Source organism: Ranitomeya imitator, chromosome 5 (assembly GCF_032444005.1).
Source record: "Ranitomeya imitator isolate aRanImi1 chromosome 5, aRanImi1.pri, whole genome shotgun sequence".
Taxonomy (NCBI): domain Eukaryota; kingdom Metazoa; phylum Chordata; class Amphibia; order Anura; family Dendrobatidae; genus Ranitomeya; species Ranitomeya imitator.
In genome coordinates, this window is record NC_091286.1 from 221,495,704 (window position 1) to 221,514,197 (window position 18,494).

Here is an 18,494-nt window from a genome sequence, read left to right on the forward strand (position 1 = left end):
CAGAGATGTAGATCTGTGTGTCATCAGCATAGAGGTGATACTGAAAGCCATGAGATTCTATGAGCTGTCCCAGGCCAAAGGTGTAAATGGAGAAGAGCAGGGGCCCAAGGACTGAACCTTGTGGGACTCTGACAGATAGAGGGCTAGGTGAGAAGGTGGTGTATGAGTGGGAGACGCTGAATGTCCGGTCTGTTAGGTATGATGAGATCCAGGATAGGGCCAAGTCTGTGATGCCAAGGGATGAGAGGGTCTGTAATAATAAGGAATGGTCCACTGTGTCAAAGGCAGCCGACAGGTCGGGTAGGTGGAGGACAGAGTAGTGTCGCTTGCTCTTGGCGGTTAAGAGGTCATTGGTGACCTTAGTTAGGGCAGTTTCAGTGGAATGGTGTGACCGGAAGCCAGATTGTAAGCGGTCAAAGAGGGAGCAAGAAGAGAGATGGGAGGACAGTTCAAGGTAAACGTGTTGTTCCAGTAGTTTGGAGGCATAAGGGAGAAGTGATATAGGGCGATAGCTAGATACAGAGGATGGGTCAAGAGAGGGCTTTTTGAGGATAGGTGTGATAGAGGCATGTTTAAATCTTGAGAGGAAAACACCAGTTGTTAGTGATAGGTTGAAGAGATGGGTTAGGGTTGGGATGAAGACTGTGGTGAGGTTTGGGATGAGGTGTGATGGGAGCGGGTCAAGTGCACAGGTGGTGAGATGCGATCTTGAGAGTAGAGTGGAGAGTTGATCTTCTGTAATGGTGGAGAATTTGTTTTTGGAGGTGGAGTGCTGGGAAGTCGGGAGGAATGGCTTTGGGGGTTCTTGACCAAAACTGTCTCTGATGCTATCAATCTTCTGCTTGAAAAATGAGGCAAAGTCTTCAGCGGAGATAAGTGGGGAGGGAGGAAGTGCTGGGGGACGGAGGAGAGAATTGAAGGTGTTGAATAACTGCTTAGGGTTTTGAGACAGGGAGGATATGAGAGATGAGAAGTAGGTTTGTTTAGCTGTGGCGAGTGTGGTCTTGAAAGTAGTGAGGGACTGTTTGAATGCGATGAAGTGCTTGTTGGAGTGGGATCTTTTCCAGCTGCACTCAGCAGCCCTGGAAGCTCGCCTCAGTTCTTTGGTCAGGCTGGTGTGCCAGGGCTGTCTGTTGATTTTGCGAGTTTTGGTATCTGTAAGTGGGGCAGCAGATTCCAAAGCTACAGCTATTGTGTTATATAGAGCGGCAGCGTCATCCGCATTGTGTATGGAACTTATGTCTGTGAGAGGGAGGAGGGATTCAGAGAATGAATGTAGGTCAAGATGTTTAAGATTTCTGCGAGGGTGTGAAAGTTTGTGGGATGGGGATTGTAGACATGGAGTGGAGAGAGATGAGACTGTGAGAAGGTTGTGGTCAGAGAGTGGAAGAGGTGAGTTAGAGAGGTTAGATAGGGAGCAGAGGCGGGTGAAGATGAGGTCCAGTGTGTGACCATCTTTGTGAGTGGCTGCAGAAGACCATTGAGTGAGGCCGAAGGAGGAAGTGAGAGATATAAGTTTAGTGGCAGCTGAGAGGGAAGTGTCAATGGGGATGTTGAAGTCGCCCATGATGATAGTGGGGATGTCCGCAGAAAGGAAATGAAGTAGCCAGGTGGTGAAGTGGTCAATGAAGGTGGTGGCTGGCCCTGGGGGGCGGTAAATGACAGCCAGTTGGAGGGGGAGTAGATGCGCACAGAGTGCACCTCAAAAAAAGGGAGGGTAACAGAGGGTGGCAGTGGGATTGGGGTGAAGGAGCAGTTATCTGACAGGAGAAAACCAACTCCTCTACCATGATTGCTGCTGGGGAGGGGTGTGTGAGAAAGGTGGAAGCCACCGTAAGAGACTGCAGCAGGAGAGGCTGTGTCAGAAGGGGTGAGCCAGGTTTCGGTGATGGCGAGGAAGGAAAGTTTGGTAGTAACAAAAAGATCATGGATGTAGGAAAGCTTGTTGCAGACAGAGGGAGCGTTCCACAGAGCTCCTGTTAGAGGGACTGGGGAAGCGGGGGCTGGGGGAATGGGTATAAGGTTTGAGAGGTTACGGAAGGTTGTGATAGAGCATGAATGGGAGGTAGAAATGACTGTGGGAATATGGTGAGGAGGACCGGAATTTGGAGAGATATCACCAGCAGAGAGAAGGAGCAGAGAAAGTGTTAGCAGGTGGGAGCAGGAGAGGGCATGAGGGGGCTGCCTGTGCTTTGAGACAGAGTATTGTATGTTAAGGAACAGTTCTGAGAAGGAGGTGAGATGGATGGGGAGGATTGAAGAGGAAATGAACAGTTCCTTACTTGGTGTGGGGATTGGGGGAGGTAGCAGAAAGTGAAGGATTATAGGGGTGAAAGTGAAAACAAACAGAAACATTCTTTACAGTGACTGGCCAGTTCCCTTCAGGTTCAATTCAGGTTTTAATTCTAAAGTAATCCACACTTTTAGGACACACTTCTAGGAATCACACAGCAGACTAAAGTCATTGCAGACTTTTGCTATGCAATATATGGAAAACTAAGTGCGTTCAGGTGTGAAGCAGAGAGGAGTGGTCTCTGCTCATCCTGGTCAGAAAATTAAGAGTGGACCAGATGCATACAATCAAGCCTGAGTAAACAAGGTCATAAATATCACAGGGTAAGCTGGGGTTAGCTGAAAGGCATACCATGTGGAAGCTAGGAGCAGAGGGAAGTCTATGTGCAAAGCTGGGTGATGTACTATGTGCACTTCATAGACAGAAAGCAGCAGAGCTGGGTGGATGAACATACCTCACAAAACGATAGAAACACACCGGCGCTCCCAGAAGGGGAGGGGTTTCTAGGAAGCTGCAGGTGTCTAGACAGCTACTGTGCTAAGTCTGTCAAGTGGTAACAAGAAAAGATGAAAATCGATTAGGACACCGCGCTAGCTAGATGAAGTGACAGTCAATGGAGAAATGTAGTCAAAGAAGTGTGCAGTATAAAAGTGGCCGCAACCATCAGCAGTGGTAACATATAGCACAATAAGGTGTCAGGAATGCCAAATGGGCAAATGAATAAATATTCGTAGAGCCAGCAAACAATGCCTCCTGTAGCCGCAGTGAGAAATATCTAACAGGGTAAATATAGGAGATATACGTGTGTGGCAGGTGTAGAATAGAATGAAATGACCGCACACTTACTAATATGGATGTTACTTCAGCGGGGGTGCTGGCGTTGTCCTGTGGTGAGTGGGAGCAGGAGCGGGATCACCAGCGGCCCGGGGATCCGAAATTGTGGAGTCCAGCAAAAGGAACAGCGCAGGGCGGCAGAGACACCTGCTGGTATAGGGAGCGTCCTCCCTGATGGGTGCTCAGCCGCCGCGCGCCAGGAGCGCTGGTGACCGGCACACGTGGGCCGGAAGGAAGCCGCTACGGAGAGCGGTGAAAAAAGGGGGCGTGGTCTGGGTGACGTCACCTAGAAGAGAGGGAAAGGAGCAGGGGACGGGTGCCGCACAGGGCTAGCCCTGACGAAGAAGGTCCGGAGACCTTCAAAACGCGTAGGCAATTTGGTTCTGTGCGGCACCCGTCCCCTGCTCCTTTCCCTCTCTTCTAGGTGACGTCACCCAGACCACGCCCCCTTTTTTCACCGCTCTCCGTAGCGGCTTCCTTCCGGCCCACGTGTGCCGGTCACCAGCGCTCCTGGCGCGCGGCGGCTGAGCACCCATCAGGGAGGACGCTCCCTATACCAGCAGGTGTCTCTGCCGCCCTGCGCTGTTCCTTTTGCTGGACTCCACAATTTCGGATCCCCGGGCCGCTGGTGATCCCGCTCCTGCTCCCACTCACCACAGGACAACGCCAGCACCCCCGCTGAAGTAACATCCATATTAGTAAGTGTGCGGTCATTTCATTCTATTCTACACCTGCCACACACGTATATCTCCTATATTTACCCTGTTAGATATTTCTCACTGCGGCTACAGGAGGTATTGTTTGCTGGCTCTACGAATATTTATTCATTTGCCCATTTGGCATTCCTGACACCTTATTGTGCTATATGTTACCACTGCTGATGGTTGCGGCCACTTTTATACTGCACACTTCTTTGACTACATTTCTCCATTGACTGGCTGGATGAACATACCTGTTGGAGGAATAGAGATGCGTGTTAGCGTGCGATGGTGGCAAGTAGCAGGGCACAGTCTGTATACATCTTTCAGGTTTTAATTCTAATGTAATCCACACTTTTAGGACACACTTCTAGGAATCACACAGCAGACAGCATCCATAGACTTCTATGTGTGCACATGGTCCGATCGGATGCACTTGCAGCATGCTGCGATTTATTTCTTTTTTCTCATGCCAAATTTGCATGAGAAAAAAGCGCTAGTAGGCATTGCCCCATAGTATAACATTGGGACGAGTGCTATCAGATAAAACCTCAGAGAGCACTCGGCCATATTATACGCTCCTGTGAGCTAGTCCTTACTCCTATGAGAACAAAGATTAAGCAAGTCGAAACTCGAGATGCTGATTGCTGAACCTTCTTTTCCCCCAAATTTGCCATTTACAAAACTATGGTAGATGTTCATTTTCCACCATTGCGTGTAGTGAGCAGTGTTCTTTCTACGCTTTTGTTCCAAGCCTCCCCCCATATTGTAATCTGCCTGCCCTTGGATGTTGCAAGCACTAATCGTGTGACAATAGAAAAGGAGGGCTGCGAGACATTCCCCAAGTGCCACATTTCTAGGAGAGGTAAAGTCCAGGTCTCGAATTTCCTCAAACATGGACATTTACCCTATTTGTATAACCTCCTTCTTGACTCCCACCTGTCCCAAGCCTGACTTCATTCCTAGTACTACTTTTTATTATCTAAGTTAATCATTTTCTTGTTTTTCTAATCCAAAAAGTATGCGACACAGCAGAATTTGTAGCCCTCGCTCCTCAGCAGTAATGCATGCCTAAACCCCTATGTCTACACGGTAGGTGCACTATGTGCTGGAAAAAGACAGAAGGCACATATTACATTGCATATACTGTTCGTGGAGTAAGTTTTATTCTTAGACCCTTTGGTGAAAGATTTTTCTGAGATAAAAGCCCAGTTATAAATCAATGAACAATCCTAAAACAGCCAAGAAATGTTAACCCTTGGGGTGCACATGCTCTATTCAGAAATTAACCCCAAAGTGCATATTTCCATCTTGCGTCACATGTGTCGGTGAAGCGGTGTCCTAACCTGGATCACAAACCACTCAGAGTCCTATAGTGAGATGTCAGTCATCTGGAGAAGCTGGCCGGGATTGCATTGGACTAGTCAGGTCTCTCGCTGTAGTCCCCAGCCGGCTTTTCATACAATGTTTTCTCTGAAACACCGCACCATTTCAGAGTAAAAACCTACCCCAATATCACAGCCAGGCATGACTCGTTCCAAAACCCACAGAAAAAACAGCTCTTAAAATAAAAAAACAACACACAACACTCTTTGAAAATCTCTTTACTGATTTCTATGGGAAATCACACCAATGCACATTGCTGTTTTCTAACCCCTCAAGGACCTTAGGACACAGCCTTTTTTATTGTCACATCTCAGGAGCCATGGTATTTTTATTTTTTTCTGGGTGAGTTGTATTTGTCAGTGGCAGCATTTTGGAGTACATATTAGTTATTACCTAAATTTTTAAACTCTTTACGAGAAGAAATTGAAAAAAAAACAGCAGTTCTGTTGCAGTTTTCTGATGTTTTAAATTTTCCGCTATTCATGTGCTGCACAAAATAAAGTGTTACGTTTATTCACGTGATGTGCACAGAACAAGCGGTGGATTCCACGTTTACCTCGTTGCCTTCTATCCTGACCTTTTCCTGTAAGCTAGAATACTTACTCTGCGGGACACTGTGTCCACTTTTTACACTGATGAAGGTCGTTTGAGACCGAAATGTCTGTACTTATTTATGGACCGCAATTAAAATCCAAAATTCCTTTGAGTGCCAAGTTTTTGACATATCTAATGTTATGGCCTGTCCATAAATTTCTGGACAGTGGGCAACCCTGCCCCCAATAGTGCTGCTCCACTCATTCTGGAACAGTTTCTTTTTCTTCCCCCTCCACACCAAGTAATGTGTAAATTTTCCCTTCAACAAACTGGGTGTATGCTGAAGTACTTCTATGTGGACTTGGCCATGTCTTAAGAAGAAGACGAAAAATCAAATGCCCTTAGGGAAGTTCTGTCCTATACGGCCAGTTGTTGAAGGGACAATTTATTTCCAGGGGTCATAACTGTGGAATGGAGGGGGCATAGGAAAAAAAAAAAAAAAAACTGTTCCAGAATCCGTGGCATAGCGGCGATTGGTGGAGTTCCTTTGTTTTTAATTAGGAAATCCAGTGAAAGATGGTCTTTCCTTTTTTTAAGATGTTTATTTTGTAGTCAGTGTGTAAAAAAAAACATTTTAGTTTACATCCCAAGGCTACATAAACAAATCTAGTCCTGGCATTACAGCAATCAACTTGTCCATGGAGAATGAATGGAGCAACAGTGAAGCACGTGCTATTCATACACTCAGTGTCGGACTGGGGTGCCAAGGGTCTGCCAGTAACCAACTCCAGGGCCCACTTTTCAGCTACATGCAAATGTGACATATTCTCAATCACATTTCTACAACAATGAACTGGGCAGATTGTTACATAAATAAGATGCTGCCTGTGTCTGTACATAGTGAGTCAAGTATATAGTGCCAAGTACTGCCCATATAAGAGGGTGGTGGCCTACTATTGCACAGGGGCGCAACGGAGGATTTTCTGGTTCTCCTGTTGGCCAGTCCAAGCCGGCATACACTGTATTTTCCCAGTGGCGGTGTTTTTCCACTTTACTTGTTTTTTTTTTGTGTTTGAGGCTTTTTCACTAAATTGCAGCATACTGTAGGTATTCTATTGTTTAGGGCTCGCCCACACAAGTGTATAACTTGGACGAGTGCTATCCAATGTTTTATCTGATAGCACTCAGAACATTGTTATATAATGGAGCAGCGCAGATCTGTGTTTTTTCCATAGACTATTCTTGCCTGTATTACAAACGCAGGCAAATCGGATGATATGCACTCATTCAGTTTTGCATGTAAATAATTGGACTGCACTCGGATTACACCCCCATCTTCTCACCTGTGCTCTCGGATCAGACTCTGACAGCGTGTCATTAGCATAATCGGCCCGATCCTATGGTCCTGTGAGCAAGCCCTTAAGCAGTTTATGGCATTTTTCTCCCATAGACTTCAATTGTTTGGCTTTTTTTGTTGTTGTCTTTTTATGTTGCTTTTTTCACATTACAAACCATGTGTCACAAAGAAAGAAGAATCTATGATTCATATAACCTATGAATCTCGTGACTTGTAATGTTGAAAATGGAACAAACAAATACAAAAAAAAAACCCTAAAACATCCTGGCATTTTTACATGCAATGTTAGGCTAATAAAATTGCCCTAATTTAAATACTCCTGCCAGACGATTTCTGTTTTCCTGGTAACCCCAAAACTGCCACTTTAACATGACAAACAAGAAAAGTCCAAAAGTGAAACTTGGTGCTTGGGACATTTCTTCAGCTTTGTAAAATAAAAGCCAGCCTGTCCCAGCCTAGTAAAGGATATCCTGCACACAGGATGTGGTCGCACACGGCACAATGGAGGCTTTGTGTGCGCACCTTTTCTACCAATCCGTATTTGATGTCAATAGATCTTATGCAATCAGTGTAGCGATAACCGCCATTTATACATATGGACGCTGTACAGTGTCTGTGCCAGACGTCAAATCTGTTTAGACAACAAATAAGTAGGCAGGGAAATATTTCACCCAAAACACACAATACACAACGTGTACATATTCTATACAGTACGGTGCTTAAAGGGGGAATTTCACAGGATTTTTCCTATTTAAACTGAGTGCCTACTCCAATTGTCGCTGTTCCACTGATTCTGGAACCGCTTTTCTTTTTTTTATTGTGCCCCTCAAAGCAAAGTTATGCCCCCCTTTCGCGTAATAAAGATGACAATTTTCCTTTCATACAGCGGGGCGTATGCACTAGATACTGGGCTCTCTGTGGGTATTTGGTTTTTCTCCTTTATGACACAAGTTCTGTGGTATATGCCACTTGGAAAGAGAGATGTGCCATACCCATTGCAAAAACTGTAGACTTAATGTCCACTTAAAGGGGTTGTATGTTCTGAGTAAAATTTGGTGGACAGCAGAGGCGTAGCTATAGTGGGTGCTGGGATTTCATTTGCACACGGATCCTGAGGCCTAAAGGAGCCCAAAGGTTCTTTTGGCTCATATGAGAAGACCAATACTAATAACGACCTGTCAGAACTGGGAACCATTTTGCTTTGGGGCCAAGGAGCTTCAAGTTACGATACTTTAAAATGAAAACCAAAGCAGTACTTTGTTCTGTTTGTAGGGCTGTGATGTCTTGTCTACAACACATGGTCAGTATGAAACCACGGATGCCATAGACGCAGCAGCCGCCATGTGTGGCGGACAGGATGCAGCCCTGTGAATAAAGACTGATGGGGAGTTGTGGAGGGTTCCCACTGGGGTGGCAGGGGCTCCCACAGATATGTAATGCTTCTATGGTTATTTTAAAGCATTACATGGCTGCCCAAAACGTTTCCCTCAAACTACACAACTCCTGCAGCCCACAAACACACACATAAGAGCAAAGGTAGCTGGACCGATTTGAGTGGGGTGGGGGTTTGGGAACCTCCTGACTCCCCGCTCACAGACATATGTTCAGCCATCTGAGTACTTTTTTTACTTTTCAAGTTGTGGGAAAAAAAGATAGTGCATGTGACTTTTTTCCAAAGCTTCTCCCAATGGAAAACGCTCTAAAGTAGGCCATGTCCATTGAAAAGGCTGCAAGTCACACACAGGAGATGACTGCGGGCGACAGTCGGTGATCGGCGTCCAACAATAACACAGATAAACAGTGTACGACAGGGAACATTGATATCTCCTGCAGATTGTCCGTACCCCCCTCATATTAGCAGGATTCTCGTCACCATCTCCTGACACATACGGTAGATCAATGCTTGCAATGTACAGGTGCTGATTACTAAGGCCAAGTTGCTTTTGTTTTGCAGCTTCATCTGTCAGTGTGCTCAGGGCTTCAATTTACCAGGTTTTAAAAGATGGCTTAGTGCGTAGGTGTTTTTAATCCCATCTGCTTTTTAATCCCACTTACCGTACCTTCAGCTTTAACTATAGTCACCACTGCAGCCAGCTCAATGCTTAGGCCAATTACTGTAACTCTTGGGACACGACTTTTTGTTTTACAGATTTTGGCAAATGTGTTCAGATATGTAATATTTCAATATAAAAGTGGAATTTTCTTTTAGTTATTTATGTGTGCACTAAGTCCGACCTTATATTTATTTGATATATCAGTATAGAAAAAGAAGAATACTTAGTGAGAGAACCTGTTACCAAGTCGAAAGTGGCCAGTTTTTGCTCTCCTTTTACTCTCGATGCTCCCCTGAGCTTGCAACTTTTTATTCTTCTTGTATTTTTTTTTTTACAGAGATGTTTTTTAATGTAGCGCTAATTATTACTAAGGGGGCGTGGCCCACGGGATTCCCCGAGGGCGTGGCTAAGGCGCTTATTACACTCTGAGACATACCCCCTTGTCAGGACCTTAGCTGTTTGCACCATATATAATGGTCAATAGTCCTGGGCCACTTTAAGATGCGCAGGAAAATGTCCCAAATAATTATAACTATTCCACGTCATCCCCGAATAGTAAAGATGCATGTGTTCGCACGGCTGCCAGCTTGCTCTCCCACACAGAGGAGCGTTTGTCTCGGCCAATTACTCTTTAATTCTCTATGAGAGAGACATTTCTGGAGGCGGCTTATCTCAGAGAGAACAAAAGGATCAGCAGTCCCAAATCAGATGTGCAGGATGCGTCTCTTTTCCGACATTATCTGTCAATGATATTTGGGAGGACCCAATACATATTAGATTATCCGATGTGTGTGGGGGCCTTTGGTAAACCACTGATAACAGTCACCCGCTGTATTAATATGATATTTACTGTACGTTTTTACCTGCCTAGACAATAGAATACTCTTAGTCCAGCTACCTCACCCAACAGTTATTGTCCGTATAACAGGCAAGTGCAGCCAGTATTGTGCCATGTTATTATCAGTAGTAAAACATAGCAATGAAAGCTATCTTTATTTAAGAGGCCTGTTTCTAAATTCATCTCTTAATTTCACTGTATTAGAATTTTAACATGTTACTGTCATTTTGACACAATCACAGTTTTATCTGCTGCAGATCTAGCAGTTCTGTAAATGCTGAGCTCTGTATAACCCCACCCACACCACTGATTGGCAGCTTTCTGTGTTCACTGTGCATAGGCAGAAAGCTGACAATAAGTGGTGGGTGCTGGGTTACATACAGCTGAAGAATATGGAGGACTACATGGCAGGAGGTTTACTAGTCCTCTTGTTGGTAAAACAGTGATTTTATCATATCTACAGCAAGTAGCCCAGTAAGTGATGTGTCGCTGGAATCGGGGTCTTTGTCTCTACATTATGCTGCTGTCAGAATAGGTGGCAAAAACCTGGTGACAGGCTCCCTTTAAAGAGGTGTATTTTAATGTATGGCATATCTTTAGGAAAGGCTGTAACATTTCCTTCTCTAGGACCTTGTCTGATCGCAGTAATGAAGGGACCTAGGTCTTTTTAGCTCATACCTGCACACAATGTACAGGGAACAGCAACATACCCACTTTCACTTTGGGGAGCCGTAGTAAATGATGGCATATCTAAGACCATAACATAACGTGCTAGGAATGCTCCTTTAAAGACTGCTGCAATATACAGTCATAAACAATATGACTCATCATCATAAATAGTTAAAAGCGCAGAGTGTAAAAAAAACTTTGCTTCCCACAACAGAGGGTTTTTCAATTGTATTGTTTCCTGCTTGTTGCTCCGTGTGCCGACATCTGCAGCTGTTTATCAGAGGTGAATGATCTTCTACCCAAGGAGCACAGCACTTACAAGCTCTTTTCAATAGAGCTTGTAAATGGTGCTGAAGCTGGCCAGATTTCTGATCAGGCCAGCTTCATTCTGATGCACACAGAGTGCAGGCTTTAAGCCGGCGGTGGGTCCATGGTGTTGGTCCAAGCTGACAATCAGGAGCACACCATCCCCTGGCAAGGAGGAAGCTGGGAGGCACAGGAGCAGCGCACTCCTGCTGACAAAGTTGTGAAACCCCTTTCCAGTAAAGTGAGTCAACAACTTTTATGAGTAGCAGTATATGAAAGTGCACCTTCAGCGAAACATAATCTGTTTTGTTCTACACATCGGTAACATCAGGCTTGATGGATTTTTTTTTAAAGAATTTTTAGGCATTACAGTCCTTTACATGGAAGCTTGGCGTGAATTGTCATCCTCTGTTATAATTGGAGTATTGTTTTCATCAGTGTGCTGGCCCCAATATCTTCATTACAAGGGCATCTGATTGATGAAAAATGTACTTTTACAGGTTAGCGGAACTGTATTCTTACTAGCAGCCCAAATATGATCAGGTTCTGAGCAATGACCGGCATGTGGCCACACCAAATCTCCTCCATCGTAATGAGATATTAATTTGCCACTAGTGCTCCTGGTCTAAATGTTAGGAAGAATAAGTTGGACATAGAGTTTTCAGTAGTGTAGTAGTCAAGGGAGCCGGGAAGGGGAAAAAAGCGCTCCGTGGCGGAAAAGCATCAAAAGCGCATGTAATCCACACCTAAGTATTTCAATAAAGGTTAGTCAAAGCCAAATACCAGGAATGTTCAAAAACAAAGCAGCTTTATTTAACGCATGTCGTACCGAAAAGAGACAAAAACTGCAAAGTCAATACCACGAAAATACGCATGTTAAAAAAATGCACACAAACGCTATAAAAAATGTAAGTAACTTAATTTCAATTCCAGGTGTAATTTCTGCACATCAAAAGCTCATCGTGGGAACCCAGCCTGACAAGTCAAGGAAGATGTGTTATAATTGCAAAATGGCCCCGGACTTTAACAAGATGCACCCAATCTATCAGACGGTGTGCGCTGCAGTCATGAATTGGCGCCCCTTTTGATCTACATTCACACAGCTGGAACTTCCAGTAATAGTAAATCTCGCCTATGGCGTCCAGAATACTCATTAGTTATTTTCCACTTGGACGGAAATCTGCACAAAACGTCTGTGAGCGAGTTAGTGACCCAATAACTTTTTAAGCAGCTTTAATATTAAGTCAAAAATAATTCCAAGAAAAATGCCAAGTAATCACTGCCGGGTCTATAGCTTTCTTGTTATCCTCCTTAGCAGACTAATACTTACTATCTACCGTATATGTTTTTCCTTGTTTTCTTATTAATGTTATTGTGATTTGGTCATACTCAGCACACAGGGTAAAACTAATTAATCTACACTGCTGGGAACAGAGAAAATCGAGCCGTGCCGTTTTACTGCACAGCATGGCGCAGGGGTAGGTTAGGTGATTCCCTTGTCTTCCTCTCATTTGGCTGTTTTATTTTAGGGTGTAGTTTGGGGGGTTCAGAAGGGTAGCTGTTGTTTGCACAAGCTATTGGAGGTGTATAGGCACCTTTATACACAGACTGTTCATAGCTGGAAGTCATGTTTGTCAATCTTTTGCTTTGAGTTGATATTTGTAAACATTTGTAATTATTATTAACTAGATGGCAGCCCGATTCTAAAGAATCGGGAGTCTAGAATCCATATATACTTTATTTATTCAAATGTAAGAATAATACAATTAATAAATAATAGTAAGAAAGAACAAAAAATGGCTGCACTTACCAGCTCTTGACAATTCTTGTTATTTAAGAAATTGCTGGGCAATAATGGACAATGTCCTTATGTGGCAAATAATAGAGCAATATACCCAATGTGGCAAAGAAGAGGTTAATAAACGGCAGTCTCTCAGTATAACAGTCAGTGAATAATAGGCAGTATATGGAGAAAACACCAAACAAAAGTTCAAAATTGGTGTGAAAATGTCACTGAACCACTTCACAACTAAATATATATAGTTTTGGTAAATGGTATTATCATTTTTTTGACGAAATTCGGCAGGAGCTTGAAGAGCAACGTCACTGGGCCCGCCTCCACGCAGTAGAAACTTGCTGTGAGGTAAAAATTCAAAAATCACACCAAAATGGCGGGCGGAGTGTGTCACAGTACGGCACGTTTCTGATTGGTCGCTCGCAGCAGGCGGCAACCAATCAGACACTGGACACTGTTGACGTCACTTAGCTCCGGACATTAGCTCCGGACATTAGCTCCGGACATTATCTCCGCACATTAGCTCCGGACATTAGCTCCGGACATTATCTCCGCACATTAGCTCCGGACATTAGCTCCGGACATTAGCTCCGGACAAAGCCACGGAAGTTGGCACAAATTGCAGGAAGTAGTATTCTAGGCAATTATATATTAGATGACACAATATTTGTGCACTTAGAATAATCATATATATAATATAATATAGTGTATACTGGTAAGATCCGTTCTGTAAGCCAGTCCATTATTATACTGCCAAGAATATCAGACCTAATATTATTATGCAAGGGAAAGAACAAGAATTTTATCACCAAAATTGCATTCTCAGACCATGTTCACATTACGTTTTACCCTATGTTTGAGACTTCAGAAGGGCTTTCCATCTAAAGCCCAGAAAAACGAGATTGGGAGCTTTTCACTAGAATAAGGGCTCATCTCCACTTGTGTGAGAAAAAAATGGTCCGATTTACGGACCGAAAAAACTGATGTAACGTCTGCGAGTGCCATGCGAGTGTCATGCGATTTTTTTATCGCAACATCCGTATGACATCCGTATTGCTGTCCGATTTTTACGCACGGGTCTCCTTTGAAAAGCCGGTAATTCAGCGCAGAGTACAGTAAAATTACAGTGACAGGTTAGATGAGAGTAGATATATACACATAGAATAGGTATATATACATATATATATATGTCAGGGAGACACCTATATATATATATATTTATATTTAATACAGCGCTAGATAGCTTAAAAGCTGGTAATTCAATTACCGGCTTTTGCTTTCTCCTTTCTAAACCCGACATGATATGAGACCTGGTTTACATACAGTAAACCATCTCAAATCACCATTTTTTTTGCATAATCCACACTACTAATGTCAGTAGTGTGTATATGCAAAATTTGGGCGTTCTAGCTATTATATTTAAGGGTTAAATGGCGGAAAAAATTGGCGTGGGCTCCCGCGCAATTTTCTCCGTCAGAGTAGTAAAGCCAGTGACTGGGGGCAGATATTAATAGCCTGGAGAGGGTCCATGGTTATTGGCCCCCCCCCTGGCTAAAAACTCCTGCCCCCAGCCACCCCAGAAAAGGCACATCTGGAAGATGCGCCTATTCTGGCACTTGGCCACTCTCTTCCCATTCCCGTGTAGCGGTGGGATATGGGGTAATGAAGGGTTAATGCCACCTTGCTATTGTAAGGTGACATTAAGCCTAATTAATAATGGAGAGGCGTCAATTATGACACCTATCCATTATTAATCCAATTGAATGAAAGGGTTAAAAAAAACACACACATTATTAAAAATTATTTTAATGAAATAAAATCAAAGGTTGTTGTAATATTTTATTTAACGCCCAATCCAATCACTGAAGACCCTCGTTCTGTAAAAGAAAAAACATAATAAACCAACAATATACTTACCTTCCGCAGATCTGTAAAGTCCAACGATGTAAATCCTTCTGAAGGGGTTAAAACATTTTGCAGCAAGGAGTTCCGCTAATGCAGGCTGCTCCTCGCTGCAAAACCCCGGAGAATGAAGCTAAATATAGATCAATGAGCTATATTTAGCTTCATTTGCGGTGAGGCGCCCTCTGCTGGCTGTTCATAGATCGTGGGAACTTTCCTAGAAAGCTCCCAGGCTTTCTAGGAAAGTTCCCACGATCTATGAACAGCCAGCAGAGGGCGCCTCACCGCAAATGCAGGTAAATATAGGTCATTGACCTACTTTACCTTCATTCCCTGGGGTTGTACAGTTAGGTCCATATATATTTGGACAGAGACAACATTTTTCTAATTTTGGTTATAGACATTACCACAATGAATTTTAAACAAAACAATTCCAATGCAGTTGAAGTTCAGACTTTCATCTTTCATTTGAGGGTATCCACATTAAAATTGGATGAAGGGTTTAGGAGTTTCAGCTCCTTAACATGTGCCACCCTGTTTTTAAAAGGACCAAAAGTAATTGGACAGATTCAATAATTTTTAAATAAAATGTTCATTTTTAGTACTTGGTTGAAAACCCTTTGTTGGCAATGACTGCCTGAAGTCTTGAACTTATGGACATCACCAGACGCTGTGTTTCCTCCTTTTTGAGGCTCTGCCAGGCCTTCACTGCGGTGGTTTTCAGTTGCTGTTTGTTTGTGGGCCTTTCTGTCTGAAGTTTAGTCTTTAACAAGTGATATGCATGCTCAATTGGGTTGAGATCAGGTGACTGACTTGGCCATTCAAGAATATTCCACTTCTTTGCTTTAATAAACTCCTGGGTTGCTTTGGCTTTTTTTTTTTGGTCATTGTCCATCTGTAGTATGAAACGACGACCAATCAGTTTGGCTGCCTTTGGCTGGATCTGAGCACACAGTATGTCTCTGAATACCTCAGAATTCATTCGGCTGCTTCTGTCCTGTGTCACATCATCAATAAACACTAGTGACCCAGTGCCACTGGCAGCCATGCATGCCCAAGCCATCACACTGCCTCCGCCGTGTTTTACAGATGATGTGGTATGCTTTGGATCATGAGCTGTACCACGCCTTCACCATACTTTTCTCTTTCCATCATTCTGGTAGAGGTTGATCTTGGTTTCATCTGTCCAAAGAATGTTCTTCCAGAACTGTGCTGGCTTTTTTAGATGTTTTTTAGCAAAGTCCAGTCTAGCCTTTTTATTTTTGATGCTTATGAGTGGCTTGCACCGTGCAGTGAACCCTCTGTATTTACTTTCATGCAGTCTTCTCTTTATGGTAGATATGGATATTGATACGCCGACCTCCTGGAGAGTGTTGGTCACTTGGTTGGTTGTTGTGAAGGGGTTTCTCTTCACCATGGAGATTATTCTGCGATCATACACCACTGTTGTCTTCCGTGGGCGCCCAGGTCTTCTTGCATTGATGAGTTCACCAGTGCTTTCTTTCTTTCTCAGGATGTACCAGACTGCAGATTTTGCCACTCCTAATATTGTAGCAATTTCTCGGAAGGGTTTTTTCTGTTTTCGCAGCGTAAGGATGGCTTGTTTCACCTGCATGGAGAGCTCCTTTGACCGCATGTTTACTTCACAGCAAAACCTTCCAAATGCAAGCACCACACCTCAAATCAACTCCAGGCCTTTTATCTGCTTAATTGAGAATGACATAGCGAAGGGATTGCCCACACCTGTCCATGAAATAGCCTTGGAGTCAATTGTCCAATTACTTTTGGTCCCTTTAAAAACAGGGTGGCACATGTTAAGGAGCTGAAATTCCTAAACCCTTCATCCAATTTTAATGTGGATACCCTCAAATGAAAGCTGAAAGTCTGATCTTCAACTGCATCTGAATTGTTTTGTTTAAAATTCATTGTGGTAATGTCTATAACCAAAAGTAGAAAAATGTTGTCTCTGTCCAAATATATATGGACCTAACTGTATGTAAACCAGGTCTCATATCATGTCGGGTTTAGGAAGGAGAAAGCAAAAGCCGGTAATTGAATTACCAGCTTTTAAGCTGTCTCGCGCTGCATTAAATATAAACATATATATATAGGTGTCTCCCTGACATATATATATATGTATATATAACTATTCTATGTGTATATATCTACTCTCATCTAACCTGTCAGTGTGATTTTACTGTATGGTGCGAGTGCTGTGCGTTTTTTCTCTCGCCATTCATTGACTTGCATTGGCGAGTCTCGTCCGAGAATCTCAGCAATACGCAGCATGCTGCGATTTTTTTCTCAGCCGACACAGATTTTTCTCAGTCCGATTTCGGCTGGGAAAAAAATCGCTAATGGATTGTCACCTATTGAAAAACATTGGTCCGAGTGCAATCCGATTTTTTATCGGATTGCACTCGTCCGTTTTTCTCACAAGTGGAGATGAGCCCTAAGGCAGATGGAGTCACTGTATTCTCCATTTGACCTTCATTCTGGCGGTGTCTGCCCAGAAATGACATAAGAAGGAGAAAAGTGTCTAACACATCAAGCAATATGTGCCAAAGTTGCAAAATGGGCCTGAATTTTACCGAGATGCACCTGATCTGTAACACAGGGTGCACTGCCGTCATAAACTTGCTGCTCCTTCTGCCTGCATGTTCTACATTTAAGCACATTCTCACACAGTAGTAATAAATGTAATTTATTGTGTCCAGAATATTCTTTATTTATTCTCCACTGGGATGGCAATCTGCACAATAACGTTTTAGGTAGACAAATAAAATAGTAGACCCAACAATTCTGGGACAGAGGCCATACGAAGCTCCGTCCGAAAATATATATATATATATATATATATATATATATATATATATATATATATATATATATATATTTTTTTTTTTTAAGATTTAGATGGAGCCCCTAACGAAGCCACGTATGTGGCTTTAAACATTATGTGAACCCAGTCTTAGCCTAAAAAAGGAAAGTCGTAGAAAAGGAAAATGTTTATGTAAATGTCAGACCAGTCTCTAAGCTGCATAATACATTCCTGGCAAAGCTTTTTTTTTTAATAAAAATGCAAATCTAATTACTCATGAATTTGGTGACAATTATTGGGTATGACATATTTTAATTGCCAGTAGTTCCAGGCTAGTATAAGAATCCATGATGCTACGACCAATATTGTATTTATTTAGTATGTATTCTGTATGAACGCATTGATAAGACTCTACAGTTTGCTAGAATTAGCTTTAAATGTGTTAATATAATTCAATGGATTTTTTTTGCCAAAAGCTTTTTTCTAATTTGCCTTTTTCTTTTAGTTTTATTGTCTGTTGCAAATAATTAAAAGTATAAAAATAACATGCTTCGGGTCGTATGTATGTACTCATGATATTTGACATCTTTTATTTCAGGTCAATGTTCGGGTGACCACTATGGATGCGGAGCTGGAATTTGCCATACAGCCCAACACTACTGGCAAACAGCTTTTTGATCAGGTACGCCTTGTGACATTGTAACTTTAAAGTATTTACAAAATTTTGATCAGTATGTTAGCTACTTGTGGACCACCCAACGATTGAGATGTTGGTCCAAGCCACATATTACTCTCTAGTGATTTTTCAGAACGTCATTACAGCAGCTACGTGCCAATCGGGCAGCTACAAGCTGTCAGAGACAGCCGGACCCAACATAGATAAGGCAGAGATGAATTATTACTATCTCTGCCTCCCTGTTCACTGCATGGACACTGAAGTGAGCGCTGGGTATACAGTTTGGGAAGCGTTATCCTCCTCCGATGCTAGTGATGATGTGATCGCTGGG

The 18,494-nt window shown here is 43.0% G+C and overlaps 1 protein-coding gene across 1 annotated transcript in view; it reads left to right on the forward strand.

The window, feature by feature from the left end:
- EZR (ezrin) overlaps positions 1–18,494 on the forward strand; it is a 90,620-nt gene that overhangs the window by 24,573 nt on the left and 47,553 nt on the right. The window contains exon 3 of the mRNA XM_069725922.1: positions 18,086–18,169. Within this exon, the coding sequence (XP_069582023.1) occupies positions 18,086–18,169 (84 nt within the window). The remainder of the gene's footprint in view (positions 1–18,085; positions 18,170–18,494) is intronic.